Source organism: Neodiprion lecontei, chromosome 4 (assembly GCF_021901455.1).
Source record: "Neodiprion lecontei isolate iyNeoLeco1 chromosome 4, iyNeoLeco1.1, whole genome shotgun sequence".
Lineage (NCBI taxonomy): Eukaryota > Metazoa > Arthropoda > Insecta > Hymenoptera > Diprionidae > Neodiprion > Neodiprion lecontei.
Genome location: NC_060263.1, coordinates 38,978,274 through 38,998,682, shown reverse-complemented (window position 1 = coordinate 38,998,682; position 20,409 = coordinate 38,978,274). Strand labels below are relative to the sequence as shown.

General features: G+C 38.0%; 2 protein-coding genes across 8 annotated transcripts in view; one reads left to right on the top strand and one right to left on the bottom strand.

Annotated features, from left to right (window-relative positions):
* Positions 1 to 451: 451 nt before the first annotated feature.
* LOC107221524 (SET and MYND domain-containing protein 4) lies at positions 452 to 6,352 on the bottom strand. Its single transcript, XM_015660530.2, has 9 exons — positions 5,537 to 6,352; positions 4,949 to 5,093; positions 3,647 to 3,831; positions 2,500 to 2,707; positions 2,316 to 2,437; positions 1,858 to 2,226; positions 1,579 to 1,780; positions 1,283 to 1,498; positions 452 to 900 (listed from the first exon to the last, which is right to left on the bottom strand). The coding sequence occupies exons 1-9, from the start codon at positions 5,901 to 5,903 to the stop codon at positions 570 to 572; spliced, it is 2,145 nt and encodes a 714-aa protein (XP_015516016.2). The 5' UTR covers positions 5,904 to 6,352; the 3' UTR covers positions 452 to 569.
* Positions 6,353 to 9,350: 2,998 nt separating this feature from the next.
* Positions 9,351 to 20,409, top strand: part of LOC107221568 (growth factor receptor-bound protein 14) — a 300,280-nt gene continuing 289,221 nt past the window's right edge. For 3 of the 7 annotated variants that reach the window (XM_046737231.1, XM_046737229.1, XM_046737226.1), the window contains exons 1-3: positions 9,351 to 9,632; positions 19,509 to 20,035; positions 20,099 to 20,267. In XM_046737231.1, the coding sequence (XP_046593187.1) occupies positions 19,517 to 20,035; positions 20,099 to 20,267 (688 nt within the window). In that variant the 5' untranslated portion in view covers positions 9,351 to 9,632; positions 19,509 to 19,516. Of the gene's footprint in view, positions 9,633 to 12,356; positions 12,621 to 19,508; positions 20,036 to 20,098; positions 20,268 to 20,409 lie in introns of those variants that run through there. The other 4 variants (XM_046737232.1, XM_046737233.1, XM_046737228.1 and 1 more) reach the window with 4 other exon arrangements.

Sequence of the window (20,409 nt, the reverse complement as noted above, 5' to 3'; positions counted from 1 at the left end):
TGACGATGATGATGATGATGATGATGAATTTAAACTAACGGTTGCTATTAATATCCGTTTGCCCATTGAATTTTGTACCGTAACATAATTATACTTCCCCTCCCCCTGAACCCTTAAAGCTAATTTCATATATGAAATTTGATTTTTTCACGAAACATGTGCATTATAAAAAATAAACAATTGAAAAAAAATCGAAAAAGAAACGAAGATTTTGCAAATTTTTTCCTTCACATGTCGCTTACCTCCCTCTGTTTATTAAGACGCCATACCAACCTCATCTTCACGTTTTCCTGTTTCCCGTTTTTACTCTCGCTCCGGTTTTTTTTTGCATCCTGATAATTTTCCGTCTTGCTTATAACAAATAAAACACCGTAATACTGTAGAATATATTATCAGGCTTCGAAAACATTTAAAAATAATGTTATTTCTTTTCTTTAAATGATTAAACACGTTTTGCAGATCAGCTTTATAGTTTTCTTTTTACATCCAGTATATAAAAAAACGAGAAATTCTAGCAGTCGTACATTGTTACTTTACGAATATAATTATTAAGTTCATACAACAAGGTGTTAAGTCTCGTTTTCCATCCTCATAGGTGTCCACGTGTTCCCGGAATCCGCCATGCACGCGGCAATTCCGATTTGTGCTAGATGCGTGTCTCTGTGAGGTGGAAGTGCGATCTGATGAAACTCATCGATAGCCTTCGCTAGCTCTTCGACTGCTTCTTCGGGTCGTTCAGCTTCCATGGTATCCAATCCTCTCGTATATTTTGCCTCGCATTCCCGTAAACTGGCGAGACGCTTCTCCAGACTGACTTTCGATTGGCAACCTGGACATTTTATCAGCTTGCTCGGGTCTCGTGGCTGCGCCAAACCTCTACTGCAACCTTCCGTTGGACATCTGAAATTCCGTGTTGGATAAAGTCAACTTTGTTCGATCACTTTTTCAAAGAATCTACCAAATGGTGTCGTGACTTCATACGCGAAAGAATTCTTTCCGCGACTTATAGGTGTACAACGATTACAAAATAAAGCTTGTACGCGTCTTTCGACTCTGCAGGCAACGAGTAACTTGTTGTCACCAACATTTTGACCAATTTGAGCTTTGATCGCGAACATTTGGAGTCCAAAGTCGCGAGGTGAGCCAATGGCGACAATGGTCAAGTCACGGCAGCCATGATCCTCTGCCGTAGATCCGACAGTTTGTTGTTTCTGAATAGCGTTCGAAATTCGATATTTTACTTCGAAATAAGTAACAATTGCCAAATTGTATTTTAACTTGCCTTAACCGCGTAGAATCATTTGTCAAAGTCTTGAAGGTCTGCCAGTCCTCTTTGCAGGCCGTGCACTGGCACCTGAACCAGTACCTGGATGCCAAGGATCTCTGACGCTCGCTAAGGGTTCTCTTTGTGAAAATAGGGCCGTAATTCTCAGCGACAGGTTCCCCCGACTTCAGAGGTCGCGTAGCTCTGATAACGATATTTTTCCCGACGAAGTACCTTGTTTAAAGTTGAAATCAAAATTAAAGCATAACGCTTCTAGTGAATTTTATTTCAACGTTTATGTATCCCGCTCTCACCTCGTGACGGCAGGGTAACAATCGTGATTGAAAAGAGCGACTGATGGATAAATGGCAACACCTATATACAACTGTTTACTTCCTCGGAATTTGTGCTCGCTACCAAGACGCGTTTCAAATATTTCGTGCGCGTTGAACTGCAGGAATTGTAAATAACGCAGCAGCAGAGCTCCTATGGCAGTTTCCTCACCGCTCGGTGGCTCTGAAAATTTGTATACATAAATTAAGAAACAGAATGCAGTGAAAATGTTTACAATCCGCTTACGAACAACGTTATACCGTTAATCTTCGACGGCTTTTCGAAGAAGCCAACTCTCTGAAGACACTTGACAAGGAAAGCGGCCATCAATGATCTGTGCAAGAAGTCTTCGGCCGGTCTTTTATCCGCGTGAGTGACCAGCGAATGCGTCGGTCTTACGACCGCCTCAGACTTATCACGACCACTCGTCTCCTGCTCGTCATCCGTTCCACCAATACCGTTTTCCTTCAGCTTCTTCTTCCTCTGTCGTCTTCTGGCAGATTTACTCAGCTTCGCAACTGTCCCCGTAGACTCTGGCATCTCCCTGTTGTACGTCTCCAAACACTTTTTCAGTCCGTCTTGGGTGATCATCCGAAAGGCTACCGTGCTGAGAACGCTCATCCCAGACCCTGGTACGGTGAATAGTCGAAGGTAAAATCGAGCGAGTCGAGTCGATCCTTGCACGTAAAGTCGAAAGAGAGCTGCTCGGTAACTTTACCTATCAGAAGAGCGATGATCTTGCATTCAAACTTGTGGTAACTATCCATTGCTTCGTCCCGGCATTTCGTACCGCAGAAGGCAACGCTACTGCAAGTCGGACATCCGACGGGAGCTCGCAACCTAATTTTTAATTTAATAATAATTAATTTTTGCGCCAGTAAAAACCGGCTTTAACTACTCACCTTGTAAAGCAGTTCTGGCAATGGGATCCATAGTTTTCGGGAACCAGACAGGCGGCCAGAGGAGGCTCAACGGCCAAAGTCTCGCTGACGTGGATTTCTTCAGCGGCCACCGCGTGTCTTCCGGCCGTTGGCGTCTCTTCGATTTTCACAAGCCTTGAGAGTCTCGGATACGAGGGATTCGGGCCCCCGGTCAGCTGCGGAATCCTCGCTTGCAATAACAATGTTTCATGTGCATAACAAATGTAAAAATCAATTTTTGAAATACATGTAACCATTACCAGGCATTTAGAATTCCTGACTTAGGTACACTTGGGGACACAGAATCTGAGACGGCTAATTTTTTACACTAGACTAGTTATGTTGGCATCACAGAGAAACCTACAGCGCCATAGTCGGCCGAGTGCGAAACAAACTCAATCTCAATAAACATAATACAACCCATGACCGTTAAATCTAACCTTAATCTAATTTGTTAGATTGACAAGTTATCATCCCCGCGGTATTTTAAGGTTAGATTCGACGGTCATGGGTTGTATTATGTTCATTGAGATCGAGTTAGTTTCGCGCTCGGCCGACAGTGGCGCTGTAGGTGTCTCTGTGTTGCCAACATAACTGTAAAAAATTAGCTGTCTCAGATTCTTGTCCCCAAGTGTACATACAAAATTTAACTTGATATCCAGCCTAACACGAATTTTTCTATAATTGTCTTTGTATTGATCTGATTATTTTACTATGAAACAAATGAGTTTGACCGTCGTGGAACGCCCGACACACAGAAGGATCTTCTTACGATTAGGCCCTCTTTATATTTTTATATCGAAATCATTTAAAGTGGAATGTATGTTATAGTGGAATACATTTATGTATGATAATGGTTGAATGAAGTCATAAATAAATTGTTCATTGTTCTAATTGTTCGAATAATGGAGGTTCTACGGTATATATATATTATAGGCATATTACGCGAAGCTGCACGCGCGTCAAATCGCTGCATTTTCGTTCTTTGTCCCTCCTTGGGACAGCGAACTGGTGTTCTTGAAACCGTGTAAATTCCGAGGATATTTCGCTTCTATCATACCGATATTAATTAGAACCTACATCGATTCTTAGAATACATCCACTTTTAGTTGGCAACAATTTTACTCACGTTCGCGTTTCGGTTCCTCGGGTTGAACCGGACTTCGGAGCGCGTCGATTTCCTTCAGCAATGTCTCTCTCTCGATCACTGCTTCCGGGCCCAAGAATCGCCCAGCGAGCTCCAGACACACTCTCGCCTTTTCCGATTCGCCGATGTTTCTCTGGCAAACTCCCATCTTCCGGTAAAGTTGCGATCTGTAAAAAAAAACTGAATTTTTTCAACAACTGCATGTATCATACCTAGGTAAGCACGGCATCGTTACATTATTTTAAACTGCAATTCGAAATGCATCATTCAAGTAATTTTCGGGTTCACCTAAAACCAAATTGCAACTGACGAAAAATTCGCTTCTGAAGTGAACTGCGGGTGAACGAATTGAATAGTAAATTCCAGGGTCGCCACCCGTCTAGAAAATAGGGAAAACCACGAAATGTAAAGGAATTTTAGCAAATACCACCTGATATTCAATGCTAAATTTCCATTTTTCAATTATTATTACTTTCAAAACTCGAATTAGCTGTTCATAATTTTTCAAGATTTTCTTTTTTAGCCTAACGATATTAATCAGAACGTGACTGTACGAGAGGTTAAGAATTATGCAAGTGGCTTAACTCAGTTTAACTTAATTTCTCAGAACAAAAGAATTCGCAATTGAGAATACTAGCGATTCTGGGTTCAGGAAAATTGTACTATCTTACTTTGTTCCATGTCTTAATAACATTGCAAAATTACTGCTGCTGAAATATTAGGTTTATATTCAAACTAGAATGAATCACCATTAAGGTCCTAAATGACTCACACCACTTGCATTTTCAACCCCTCGTATGTACGATGAAAATAAAAATTTCATGACTACCACTGGTAGGGTTCGTAGCCTTTTTGGAAACTGAAATTACCTGACTTTTCCAGGTATTCCCGGTTTTCCCTGTGCGTACGAACCCTGGTCCGGCCTTCGCGATTTTATATCTTCTGATAGTGAACGGGATATTCAATTTCAATGTTTATGGAAGTACTGAAAAACTGTTAAGAAACGTGATTATCCGTATACCGTGCTTAAACGTAGAAATCGACAACCTCGGCGTCAAGCAGATAGGCAACCGGAGTTACAATTTCGTTCGTGAAATGACAAATTGTAACTCCGGTTGCCTATCTGCTTGGCGCCGAGCCGGTCCATTTCCACATTTAAGCACGGAATGTGTCGAAGCAAAGAGTCGAGACAAAGTGCAAATTTGATCGGGGAAACATGAAAAATGTTAGGAAATTTTCCGTTGTACATTGATTGGCCACTCTGTTCCAAAATTATTAGAATACCTCATGGAGTCAGGAACTCCTTCGGAAGCAGCCAATTTGATGTCCTCCAGAGCGAAGAGATACTCCCTCTGGGCAAGGAAAACGTCGGCTCTAGCGAGGAGAGCAAGAGCCAGGGTGAATCCCCCGTCGACAGATTTCTCGACCCCTGAAAGTTGGACAAATTTCCTGCAAATACCAGCACGTGAAATAATAATTCTCCGGACCAGCAAGTTTAACGCTGATACAGATATATAGAAAAAAAATGTGTGTCCACAATTACACTTTTGCAAGGTTTTATAATCTATAAGCGGATTCGTTATAAAAACTATCACACCGACAAATTCAATTCTAATGAAAAAATTTCACATGGATTTTCTTCGTAATTTTTCCCGTAGAATCGATTGACGCAGTCAGTCTTTCAAAATACGACTTTTAGCACAATTTGTTTGAACAAAAATACGTATAATTTATTGTTCAATTTTGCTATGAATGGAATCAAAAGTTTGATGCTATCTAACCCAGTTTTTTTCCTGGACTTTAATGGGCTATTTGGGAAAACATAATTGATTATTTCTGGTCATTCCTATCCCTGTCGTCATTGAGCCCTACCATTTATAGGCGCCCTGAGGACCGCTTGGCTGAGGAGAAGCAGAGCCCTGTTGTGGTAATTTTCCGCAGCGTAAAACGCGCCCTCGAGCCTCTTGCCGCGGGAAATGGCGGCGTCCTTGTCCCTGTAGAGTTCTTTGACGTGTCCGAGGGTCCCGAGGACGGTGTCGCTCACCTTCGGGTCGGTGAAGACGGCCCTGATCCGGTCTTCATCGCGCTCCAGCTTCCCGAATATCTTCGAAATCCATGCTGGACCCGCGGCCTCTGTAACAGCCTCGCTGAACTCGCGAAAAAACCCTTTGCTACCCGACTGAAGCGTTTCCGCGGAGCATCGGACGCGGTAGAAAGGGTCCGGATCCTCTGAGGACATGACGATCTTCCCCCTGATCGATAGATCATCCGGCGGCGGTCACTCACATTTAGTCGCCTCGAAATGCGGCGAAACCCAAACGGATTCGAGCGAGTAACCGAACGGCGAGTTAATTAAGCTTGGAGTAAAAATTTCCGTGAAACCCTGTCTCCGCATGCGTATGTTACTTATTTCAACCGATTGACGTTACAATCAACCGTACAGACAATTATTAATCGCGTACGTGTACGTCTCACCTGAAGGAGGATATATTAAACTGTTTCGGAGCTCGATTTACCGCAGGTAAATACCAAAGAAGTCTTCTTTATTATCGTTTTTCATCGAATTCTAGATGCCGTTGTAATTTACCCTCAATTGAACAAACGCTCTACCGAACAATCACTTTTGCCTCACTTCTTGACGGCCTTTCGACTCTCTTGCCGGCCGTCCCGGTCAGCATCGTGCGATGTAATTTTAGACGATCCCAACTCTCCGGCTAATCCAGATCTATTTTTGAATTCCCTCACGATGCCAGACTTCCAGAGACATCTTCTGCCCGTTTGAAATTACCTCTCACGGATCTAGGAAACCGGATCGAAAGTCGATAAAGAAATTTTCGTCAGGTGTTAAAAATTGTTGGTCTAGTTTTCGGAGATAAATTCATTCGAATCCCTTTTTTATTTGAACTTTCAAAGACGCAGGATACAGTAATAAAAGAAATTGAGCTTATCACCAATTTGACACACGAATCCTGAATTCTTTTTTTTTTTTCATCAGTTCTTTGATTGCTCGAAATAACTATAAAAAATAAAAGAAACTTGTGTATAGAAACAGTATTATACACGGAGAGAAAAAAGTTGTCGAATGGGAAAAAAACTGTTTCAATGATCAACTAAATTTTCAGTTATTACAACAATATATAAGTTGCACGAACTAAATGAAAAATTGTTTTGTTGAATAAATTATTATTCAATACATATACGAGGATGTACAGTCAACGAAATATTAAGTTGAACGACTTGTGTTATGTAGTCAATATAAAAATCATTTTGTTAATCTGAATATCCTACTTTTCGATCCAATAAATGCTTGATCAATTATTTTCGAGCAACAAAATATCCGAAAGAAGCTAAATTTATTAACTTATTCGTGATTGTAAATAGATTCATTGAACTAATTGCATGGATAAGAATTTTGTTGCTATTTCGACTGATATATACATTTGAATCAAGAAAAGTACTTGCTGTTATACGAATTATATTCATTGACTTTGATCAACGAAAGGGGCGAAATCAATTCCTTTACTATATCACGATTTGACACAGTTAAATATTGTTTGGAACTATCAAATTTTCAATCAAACCAACCGTATAGTTTAAATAACTCGTTTGGTTGATTTGTCGTGACAGAATTTATTATGCTGAATACGTTATGTTCATTTTCACAAAATAATGATGAAGCAACAACTTTTCCACCAACTAAATCAATTCCGTTGATTTAAACATCTTTTTCTCTTCATATTCGAGTGTTAATAAATAATTGAACTAAAAATGTCTTTGATTAAAAAGAAATGCATTTTTGTGTGTCCTTGTAATATATTTATAGAGAAGCAGTTCTTCGAAGCGTATTTCTATTTCAATAAACACGTTCTGTTTTTGTGTTTAAACACTTGCGTACTGTTTCTACATAATTTCCTCATATTTTAACGTATTTCGAGCCGGCGAAATAAAAAAAATTCTCCGTTCCGAGGCCCCGATTTGTACTGAAAATTACGGCCACAGAATTTTTGATAAATAAATACAGATGTATGTTCTATTAATACAGAGATTGCAGAAGGTTTCGAAATATGTCGCAACATATGAGAATGAGGGATCATTCGGTATAAACTTGAGAGATTTACAAGCACTTGAGAGATTGCGTAAAAGCTTTAGAATTGTTATCAAATTCGGATCAAAGGATCAGAAAAACGAATCTCTAATCGTTTTACAACCCTTTTCTCGATTATTTTAAAACGTGACAATATTTTTTCTCAACCGAATGATTATTACCTGTCATTCGTAAATGTTCATTTGTTACAATCGAGTTTTGCAGGCTGATTTCATATTAGCGATAAAGCTGTAAGGAGATCGATGTAGGCTGATAAATATTACTCACTGCATCTAATATTATTGATAAAAATTCGTTAGGTAGGCTAGAAGTTATTTCGAGTCGGTTACAAAAATATTTATTCGGCTCAAATTGGTAATCGCGAAACAATAATCACGCCGGAAGTAAATTCAAAATATGAATATTGCAAGTTTCGAAAAGACATTGCAGGATTTTTAAATCGTATATATATATGTACATTGAGAAAAATTTCATTGGTTATAGCAACTAGAAAAGTTCAGTAAAAAAGGTGTCTTTAAAAGAACTGTTTGATATGAACTCTAAGATAGCCCGCTTTGTAATCGAAATATCTTATGGAAGTAAGATGCGAAAAAGTTTTTTTGCTTTTTGAAATCTTATAAGCCATTGACGAATGTACCGACAATAATGGAAAATACAACGTAATATATCTTATGACAGAGTTGTTCATTTCGTAGCTATACTTGACAGAATGATAATTTTGTATAAATTAAACTTTGAACGTTAATTAAAGTGTGAATGCTTTCGTTTAAGAATTTTATGTATCACAGCTTTTTTGTAGAGCGTTCAAATCTGTACATAAATATGTATTTTCCTTTATTTTCGGTATGTTTGTCAAGGATTTATAAAATTTCAAAGAACAAAAAAAACTGTTTCCCATGTTATTTACATAAGATGCTTGGATTACAAAGCGGACTGCAATCTTAGAGCTGATTAGAAAGCTCAAATTTCAGGGAATTTTTTTTTGTTTTGTCATATTGAAAGCGCCCAAGTCCCTAGGAGCATAAAATTTCAAAAACACCCGTAGTAAAAAGGACGAAAGTAAATTCTTTGACATTTGTAGTTTATGATTAATCATTATTTTTTAATAAAACTGATTTAAGTGCAAAACTGGAAGTTTGTTTAATTGTTGTTTACAATAAATGTTTGAGGAAATGGGTAATTTTTTTTAAAATCCAAAATATCGTTCCGGTTTCTACAGAAAAAAACTTTATCCATTGAAAGAATTTTTTCATCCGTTGGTTACGTAGAAGAAATGAAAATTTTGAAAAAAAGAAAAAACAGTTCACACTTTTTTTCGACTGTATATGCAAATGTTCGTGTGATCGGTTGGAAACAAATAGAGTTTAATTGGGGAAGGTCAGAAATATCGGCTGGTCGTAAGAGGTAAATACGCGAAATTAGACGCCATTGTTCCAAAACAAAACGCGTCTAGATATCAGGCGCGATTTGAAGATCAGGGATTGTTCGAAAGGCAAACAATTCGTTTTTACGTCATGTTATTATCGTTTACTTTCACGCAACAGCCGAAGGAGGATGGGAGATCAGTGTCGACCTCGAGGCGTGAAAATCTGCCAAAACAAAACGTCACGTCGTCAAAACTCAGCCGAGCCAAGCGACAGTTCCAGATCCGGAGGACGACAAGACGGCTTAGGATTGACGGCTAATTGCTGGTATCTACGGTGGAGGTTTTCAACACCTCGTGCAGTGCCTGTTTTGTTCTTCTGCATCACGATCCGTGAAGAAGTTCAAAAAAACGTAAATCCTTGGTACAGCTTCTTCACTGCGCAGGCGATCAACCCGGCGACCGCTGATTTTCATCGTATCTATTTTAGTAAAGCGCAGGTAAAATTTCTTATTCAATTTTTGGAGTGATATGATAATTTTTTAGAGCAGAAAATTTGATTTAAGTGTCAAGTGTTGGGGGAGGGGGGATTTTTTTCAAAGAAAACGACAATGCTTGGAGCAATTTTAGTTTAAGGCCTTTATTGTTTGTAGCTTGAAGAACGTCTTAGAATTTTTTCATAGAAATTAATAACAAAATGGCGGCATGGCGCATGTAAGTAGCGAATGACTTCGAACTCGAGGACTTTTGCGGTGGCGCATCTCTCGAAATCACTGTCCAACTTGTAACGGGTATACAAACAGCTTTTCAGGTTCGACCTCGTAGCCGAAATGTTGAAATAAATTTTTTTTTTTTTACTAATTATATGATTATGAACAAAAAATGTCAAAAAATGTCATTTTTCGACCACAAAATTGCAAAAAAAAATGTTGCGAAAAAATGTTAGGATTGAAATTCAAAAATCTAGCCACGGGCTCGAATCGATAAGCGACTTTTAAATATTGTGTCAAAATTTCAAGTCGATCGGATAAAAATTGACGAAAGAATCTGCGCCACCGAATTGAAAACGTGATCGTTCGCTATTTGTATTCGCCATGCCGCCATTTTGTTATTCGTTTCAATGAAAAATATCGGAAATGTTCTCGAAGCTATGAATAATAAAGCCCTCAAACTCAAATTACTCCAAGTGTTTTCATTTTCTTTAAAAAAAATTTGTTTTAAATAAGCATCATCTTAGACTGTCCAGAAAAAAGCAAAGAAGATTTTCGACAAGAAAAATTATTGCTGTCTCTACATTAAGACTGAAATTTGATGATCGAGTAAATTATATTTTGAACTTCCCGCTCCTTTTTTTCCAAGAGCACAGTGGATAAGGAAAGTTACTATAATTCTCGCTAATCGACGTCTGTGATATGTTTCTTAATTAAACTAATTTCAAGGTTATGATTCTATTTCGTGCATGCAAATACGAAAGTAGATGAATTCTCGTAAAGTAAAAACAAAGACGATAGTTCACTGGTCGTATGATGTAAAGTAATTGAGATTGCGTGAAAATTTAAATGAAATTTTAGAAACGCCGAAGATATTTCAAATTACCATAGATATTAAGACATAGAAAAGTGAGTTTGTCTTCGCTATAATATATTCCCTGGCAAGAAAGAAATCTATAAGTGTTGTCTGGCAAAACCGGAAAATTTGACATGTCATTGACACCTGATATTTATACCCGTAACGAGAATAGATCTATTTAGATTTTTTTTCTATTCCTGTATGACAGCTCGCGTTATAAAATTAATCTACATGATAACATCGGCGAAAACTTACTCGAATCGGACTGTTCTGTTTACCTCTTTTTCTTGCCATTCGTCATTTATCGGCTATAGTGTAACATTGGTATTGTCACTTTGCGACGCGCCACCTGATGGAATAAAATCAAACTAATGCAACCAGGCTGACAGCTGACCGTTGACCTTATTTTTTCGCGTGTGGATGGTAAGACAGGTACATTATTGATTACGTTTCGTCAATTTATCTGGCATGAGTAATTTGAAACCCTAAGAATAACGATTTTTCTTTATTAAGATTAAAAACTTAGGTTATGTGGTGATAATATAGCAACGACAACGAGGCTCTGACGTCATGCGGACATTTTCGAATAAATTTAGAAAAACATGGACCGTCCATGTACGGAATTCCCAGAGAAGTTTTCGCGAATGACCGGCGCTTTTTCATGCACGCATCGATCCCAAAGGAACAACGGGAATAAGAAGACAGGCTGGCGCCAGGTCTTCGTGACGCTCTTGCTGTTGATCCTAAGATCAATAAATATTCAAGTTTTTGCCGTACGCTCCTGAGCAACGTCGGCTCACTGCATAACCGTCAACTCTCGTGACACTGTCATCGTACGGACAGAATAAGCATCAACAGGGCGCTGGGTTGAGCTCATTGTCAGCCGAACGACGTGACTGTCGGTGCAAAGGAATAAAATGACCAGTAATCGCGCATGCGCAAATAAAGCCCCAGTGTGTAAAACGTAGAATTTCAGTCAAGCGCATGCGCCAGCTTCGTTTTACCGCACTGTTCAGAAACGGTTCACTTTGCGCACGCTCGAGATGCTTCGAAAATGGTAACTTTCCAATCATGTTTTGCGAGTGAAAAACAATTTTTTTAAAAAATTGACCAAAACTTTCTCCAACCCAACGAACGTTCCTTATCAATTGTTCGTAAGCCAATATCCGCGATTCTTTCAAATTGATTCAACTTTCCTCCGACAACGAGTGCGCACGATCTATCGATCGATAAGCGGCCGCGTTTCGCGCGTCCTATCGAATCGCGTCGCCTGTCGTAAAGATCGCTGTTTTACACCACCTACTCACAATCAGTTTGCTTTTCAGTAGACGTCGCGGCGCAAGGCGGCGTGGACGGAGGCTCGAGAGCAGTTTGCGTCGCGATTTCGAGCCGCCCGCCTCGCCGCGTACCGGTGACCACGTGTTTCCGCTTTCGATTTGTACCGTCGAAAGAACACGTGCGTGAAAAGTCGAAGACAACGTCTGCTCGTCCTCCTCGTCGCGGAATACATCCAACAGAATTATTGCAACGTCGTTGTTCAGGCCTCTTTAACACGAATTTCATATCCACGGAATGCGGTTCCGGACGTTATTTGTGTTGATACATTTTTGAAATGTTTCCTCTTTTGTTTTTTTTTTCATTCTATTTTACCCCGTTGGATATCAATATCGATCGTTTTTGTCAATTCAACATTCTATAAACTTACATAATGTGTATATTATCACGGTTTTTGATATTCATCCGCGCGTGCAGTGAGGAAAATGTGCCAGTTTTTATCACACCTCAGCCATACATCCGATAATTTGATGATACATTAACGGTTCAAACTGTGATATATGTGATTTAAATAATTTCGTAATTGATACATGTATAAAATATACGTAGAAATGTATACGAGTAATTATCACGCATCCCTGATGGTTGGTAATAATACCTGTTATATCACTGAAACTTATTAATACGCCGTGTTATTTTTTCTCATTGGTATCAAGATTGTTATTATGGATATCAGTTGTCACATTTCTTCACTTCATTTTCTTCCAGATGATTGACTACGAATATTCGCTTCGAAAATCGTTCGTTGCAATTTAAACATTCGTTTCTACATCATTAGGGATAAAAGTTTTCGTTCTGTATTGCAATTTTTTTCGACATTTAAATATGGACGAGTAAGAAAAATATAATATAACGTAATTACGTAATCTTCAGCTTGAAATAACGTAAATTTTAACGAGAATGTATATATATTCACATAACTCTGTAAACAGCATTTTCACGTAACATTTATTAACGTTGATTCGTACTTTGATATGATTGTATAAATAATTTCAACGCGACCGATTGTGAGAACAAAATTAACTTTCGATACAGGCAACATTGTATTCTCGTAATGTAATTTGGGGTTATTCTGAGGGGCTGATAATTTCCCAGATGTAATTCTTTTCAATATATGTTGAAAGCGTGAAGACGTAGAATAAACGTGCAGAAAAAATTCGTAATGATTTCCTAAATTTTTATTCTATAAAGGTCCTAGTATTTATGGTGAAATATTAATACGACACTAATTTATTAAAATTTATCGAATAAATTTTCGTCAACGCGATAATTTTACGTAAATATTAGGCTTACTCTGAAGTTATATTTAATAGTTTGATGAAAACGCATATGTTTTGAAATTTACCCGACGAATTATTATTAAGCCGCCGCTTTCTTTCTCCTATCATGTAACATGAACTTTTCCTTGTTCGCTTTCTTTCACATTTATATTTCTTAATTCTTCCCGTTATTCTATCTCGCTTTATCTCTGTGCAGAACGTACGTTACATCATACGAGTATACACGTACAATATGCGTATCTATATTTTGTCAAAACGTCGTGCGAAAATATTTACACGAAGTTACTCGTATCGCGAAAATAACAAACGATGCATCAGCCGGTTAGCGGTTTGAAAAGTAAACGTTACGTTGAAAATTTTCTCCTTTTAAAGAAATATGCTTTTTATACAATTTTTAAACCGTATCGCGGTTATAAAGGAAGTCATTTTCATGCAGCTACGCATCTAAACAAACATAAAAAAATGAATTCTAACTATAGAAGGCCCGTATCGCACTTTTATTTTACTCCCACGGTGAGTCAAGATTATTATTGAAAGACGTGAGAGTTATTATATACACGGAAATGAAAAGACGTACAACATGACAACGACCATCAGGCATTTAATATTTACACACCATTCGGTCATACAAACATGCGTCTATCGACTGTAATATTGTAAATAATCGACTCCTGTAAATTTGTTATTTTCACACGCCCGTATCAGTGATCGGATAATTTATACAGAGAATATTGAGGAATGATTAAAATTCAATTTACAATCAAGTAAAATCGATTAATAAATGTATGAAAAGTTTAAAAAGTGTAAAAAACATCGCTAAAAATCAAATCCATTAATCCCATGTATCTATATTACGTATTACATGTCACTTATGGTATATGTGTAATTGTATACAGAGTCTGTTGTTAGTTAAATGTTACGAGGTTTTCTCTTTTTCACTTTTCAATCTGCATTTTAGCGGAATATTTCGGCGCGATTTTTCTTATTACGTCACTTGCGAATTAACCGCGCGGAATTTTAATCGTTCGGCTCTTTTTCGTTTCATATTATCAAAGCGTCGAGATATTTGTCTGAAAATTTTCGTAAGAACTTGGTGAATAATTACCGATAAAATAATGCTCATTAACGAGGTTGATTAGAAGAAAATTTATATTGTTTAATAATTTTATCGCTTGCCTTGAGTATTATTTATCAAATTATTGTATTCTTAAGCTTGAAATAGAGAAATACAACATAAAATGGTGGAATTGCAAGCAATAGACTTACGCATATCACTTAAAAATTCTTGAAAATATAACAAATTGCTCATCTTATTCACAGGATTATTTTCCACAAATACATCGAGACTGCAATATTTTGTACTTTATTTTTTTGTCATCCGCGGTTTGCGTCGTTAGATACTTAATTTTAAAACATTCTAATGATCCTAATTACGATCAACAAATGACAATATTGAATTAACTACCGGGGAAAGTAGAAAATTTGTATCAATGGATTCGTTGAAAATAGTCTTCAGTATTAAATTAGACATCATAGAGCGAAGACGAAAGAATCGACTGTACCGATTTTTATCAATTTTAAAGCTTTTGTTTGTAATACCAGTATTACTCCTCCGTAAGAAAACAACGAAAAGTATTCGTTTCTTACAACCAGCCAATATTGGTGTTAACATTTCTTCAAATAATATACAACGTTTCGTATTTCATTATTCCGCAGAGATTTTATTAATTATTTAAAAAATGACCAGCCGGTAGGCGATTTCGGATTATCGGGAGAGAGAGTGAAATTTATAATTTATGTTCAAAGTTTCGAAGAACGGAGTTGGGGGAGGCCAATGACATAATTATAATAAATGATTTATGCGGTACAAGGTTTGACGGGATCGTATCTCGTTTTTATTTCTTCGTCACACGTGCTCCTCCTCCTCCTCCTCCTCCTCATCCTCGTCCTTCTCTCCTCTACTCTCCTCTCTCCTTATCGTCCATGTCGTACACGCATCGACGAATTACGTAATCAATTATCATTTCAAACGCCGTTATTTACCGCCGCACGACACGCCTTCGCTTTTTCAAACCCACGCAAACAGTATATGCCTATATGTATATTGCACAGTCACGTGGTATAATTCATTATATAATACAACACGCGTAAGATCGCGAAACTGAACGTTCATATACTTTTGTAGAAAAAAAATTTAAACAAAAAAAATAAAAAACATAATCTCCAAATTTTATTTCCTACTATCTGTAACTCGTCATGATAAATACAGATATTTTTTCATCTCCTTTTCTTTTCTTATTCTCACGCTAGGAAATGGTAATTTTTTTTCAATTAGTATCCGTATTCGTGCAGAGTACAGCCGTCTTTAATTATCTGTTAAAAATGGGAAAAAAGATAGGAAAGAAAAAAAAAAATTTTTTTTTCTAAATCTCTTTCGAACTTGGGCCGGAGCGACTAAAAAATATTCTCGTGTTGTTAATTCAATTATATCTATGGCATACCTGCGTTAACATTACGGCGTAGGAGACAAGGAGAGAGAATATTTCTGAATAAATTCGGAATTGGTCCAACGGTTCGGATCGTAAGTGCAAAGAGTGGTTGCGAGATAAGGAAAATGCTGCAATACGAGCATTGAAGATAATAATATTATACACTGCATACCGCCGGGGAATATATCTTTAAATCGATTCTAATCTATTAATCTCAGTGCGGAACGATTACTACGTCTTTTATGATGTACAGATACAACGTCAGAAGTACAGGGAGTTCTATTACCAACCTAGGGAACTAAAAATTTCCCTCAGTGCAGGGTGACCAACATTTTTGAGGTTAGATACATCGCGGCGAATTGTCGCCTGCATTCATGACGGTTGGTCACCCTGGTAAAACAACTGCTGTCGCTCGCGAGTCTCAGCGCATGCGCACTGCATCGTTCAGTCGTCAGCAATTTTACTCTGTACATTGAATAACGTCCAATATAATTACAATTAGTACGTCGGACGGCATAAATCTTGTTAATTATAATTTATTTTCTTACCACTCGACGATAGATATTCGCTCCTACGTGAGAATTACTTACGATAATCGTGAAGGCAGAAATCGATGTCATGAAACATATATGTCCGACAGAATTTAAGGTCTTTGCGAAACACGAAACGTTGTTTTTCTGTTACTGCACGCGTTAGCCGTCGTTTCTAACACAATTTTTATCCGTATGTATAATACCGGCTGTTGGCATATATATGCGCATGCATAATCTATACAGGCACCGTATATATCTACGCCTTTTTCTTTTTTCTTTTTCTTTTCGAGGAAATGGCATTTATACGTCAGTTCAAAAACGGGTCACGTATATTTTAAACGTGGCCGAAAAGATTCTCGCATCGTTAGATATGGTGGATGTTAGGCTGAGGGTATTTGAGAAGGTTGATTTACCGAGAATCGATACTTTTTATTAATCTGATCGAGAGATAATCGGATATTAAGTATAAGTTAAATTAACGTACTTGGAACATACGAAGAATTTCATTTAAAGTATAAAAATGAAAAAGTACTACGCTACGTTTCAAATCGGTTGAAAAGAAAATATTATTCAAAATATAACCGGATCGTTCGATTTTCATTGCTATTTCCGATATTGTCAAATCAATTATACAACGGCGCTAGTAAGATGAAAAAAATAAAAAAAAATGCAGTTCTTTTTACTCGTAAAAAATAGTCCTTCGAATAAAAATTGAACCATCGTCTTATTTTATTCAATAAATATTCCTGACTTATGAATACAATTATTTTCCGACAAATACTCAATGTACGACAATTATCTCTAAACAAAGATTAATAAAATGTATAGATTGTCACTGAACGAATCTGAAGAATCATTTACATTTAACGTTTGCAAATCTCTTATGTGTATATATATATATATATATATATATATATATATATATATTTCTTGCAAATTGGCAAAACGTAGAGAGATTCCTTACGATGAATAATTACCTACGCGAGGAAATGAGAAAATTATTTTTTCCTCCTCTCTCGTCAATTACACTGGGTATAGGCATAAATTTCCGCGAAGCAACAAGTGCCAAAAGTCTGAGCATTTTGAGAACAATCACCTGTTTAAATATCTCGCACCGCAGACACGGAGGCGTCGTGCATGTCTTGTACAATAGATAGAGAGAGAGAGAGAGAGAGAGAGAGAGAGAGAGAAGGCTCAGTCTCGCCGAGTTTTTTATTTTTAAATATGATCGCACATTTATGTCCGTTTGAATTATTCCGACCATTCTTTATTTGCTGGGTAATTCGGTCAAGGGTTAAAATCCGTGATGCATCCGTATTTTTATTTCTATCTTTCTTTTAATTTTTTAATGTTTTTTTTTCTATTTTTTTATTCTACGTTATCGTTTTACGACCAGATTGTTGCTTATACCCTTGATTAGAAATAAATAAATAACGTAAAAATGCCGCGTAAGCGAGAAGTTTCCGCAGTGCAGCATATCGATACGATTATCGTTATCGCAAATTTGCTAACTACATGAACGGATATCGACGATATAATTGAATTTACGTAGTATTGTAGATAAGCCACCGAGGACCCTAGTCATTTGTTACACGTATACGTTCATACATAAAGATAAGCTCGTTGCAATTTTACCGCCTTTCAATATTTATATATATATATATTATTAATATTATATAATTTTATCATCCTTTTTCTTTTTTTATAAAAATATACGCGTATGTCTCGTACATAAAGAACGTGTCTCTATGCTCGTCTCAATTTTATCATGAAAAGAATTGAGTTTTTATATATATATATTTTTTTCTTCTTTCACATTAGCCATTCTCATTCCCGTTCTCATTTATAATTAATTCATCAGATTGCAGCTCGAACTTCGCTGCTAAATTGTTTACTCGCTTTTGTTCGTTCGGTATGAGAAAAAAAAAAAAAAAAACATCTTCGCTGTGAAACGTGATTTTTTGTCTTTTTGAAAAAGAGCAGGGAAGAAAAAAATTCTCCGACACATTCGAGAATCAAACAGCGGATGAAATTTCCGGCTGAAAGTATAATTCGAAATATCGTGAAACTGTGGATAAAATTACATTATATAAATGTTCAGAAATTTGTATCACAGCATTTTATGCAGCAAACGTTGCGAATGACGCGTAGCATAAAATAAGTGGATTTGCCAATCAATGATCGTAAAAAGCCAAGGGAAAAGAAGATAGAAAAAATAAACGTAAACATGATTCATCCGACAAATATGTATCTACATGTTGTCTTAGCAAACATAAGGAAAAATTTCGATACGTATATCTAGCCTGCAACGTTATTGCAGTAGGAGGAAATTGATAAGTTGTTCAGCTGATAATCTGACAACGTCCTATATATTGTGTGTTTATTTTTTCAATGATCTTCTGTATTATCTCGGATATTACGTACAAGATCTGTACATATCACAAAGCTATAGTGGTATCATTGTGTCAGCTTGTTTGAACAGAGATAAATGAAAATGAAAATAAAAAAATTACCTATATATAGTTCATCGTTTGTCCGTTTCCTGCGGTTTTCTATACAAATCGTTCGAGATTAATTTTTTGTTAACGTTGATACATTTCTTGATAATACGATAGTGCACAAGTTTCTTTGATCACATATGGTACATACAATTTCATGTAGAACGATTTTCCGTACAACGTTTTCTACGATCTACCGTAGAGATTGGAAAAAATCATCTCAGGTGTTATTTGTAGAAGGTAATTCATTGGATAAATTATTTCGAAGTGATTTGATTCGAAGCGCAATGATCGACTTCCAAGTTCTTCTCCATAATTTCATTATGTTCTATGATTTTATTTTTCAACGACATTTTAGAGAGCTTGGAAATATAACAATTTGACAAATACTTGACTATCTCGTAATAAATAATACCGCAAAATGCCAATCCCCTTTGAATAAAAATATAATTGAGATCAACTGAACCAACCACGTGGGTTTTAACGCGCGGGATTTTGTCGTTGCGTTACTTTGATGCCCGTGAAAATCGAGCCCAAGTGGATCAGTGTATATCTTAGTTATGCAAACTGTTTCCACGGTCGGTGATATACCGACCGAGAAAGCACTGTCGATAAAGTACCGCGGGATACAAGAGCCTTACCGTCAACCGCTAACGTTTCCTTCTTTTTCAGCTGTCGGTATGGCAGATGCACCGGATAAACCAGTGCCGGAAGCCACCGCGGTGACCAGCGAAATCTCACCCGCTCTTGAGGTAAGGGCCTCGACGCCTGTGGAAGCCATCGCGGTGACCAGCGAAATCTCACCCGCTCTTGAGGTAAGGGCCTCGACGCCTGTGGAAGCCATCGCGGTGACCAGCGAAATCTCACCCGCTCTTGAGGTAAGGGCCTCGACGCCTGTGGAAGCCATCGCGGTGACCAGCGAAATCTCACCCGCTCTTGAGGTAAAGGCCCCGACGCCTGTGGAAGCCACCGCGGGGACCAGCAAAAGCTCACCCGCTCTTGGGGTAAAGGCCCAGACGCCTGTGGAAGCCATCGCGGGGACCAGCAAAAGCTCACCCGCTCTTGAGGTAAAGGCCCAGACGCCTGTGGAAGCCATCGCGGGGACCAGCAAAAGCTCACCCGCTCTTGGGGTAAAGGCCCAGACGCCTGTGGAAGCCATCGCGGGGACCAGCAAAAGCTCACCCGCTCTTGGGGTAAAGGCCCAGACGCCTGTGGAAGCCATCGCGGGGACCAGCAAAAGCTCACCCGCTCTTGGGGTAAAGGCCCCGACGCCTGTGGAAGCCGTCGCCTTCGTCAAGTCCACCTCTAACATGTCCGAGTCCTCGGATGATAAGGATACAGTCTCTATCCCCCCGCTCTTCGAGCCCTCGCCAGACTCCAAATCCCCCCAAGGTTCTGACAAAAATTCAAGAAGCAGCGGCGGGATGAACCGTGAGTGGATGTTTTCATTCTTGTACTTTCTCCCCGTTTCCCCAAAGATGCCAAATTTATTCATTCAATTTTCACTCTCGTTGCATAGGGAGAAAAAATTTGTCGGATTTACGAAACGTGGCGATCAAATATGCAGACATAA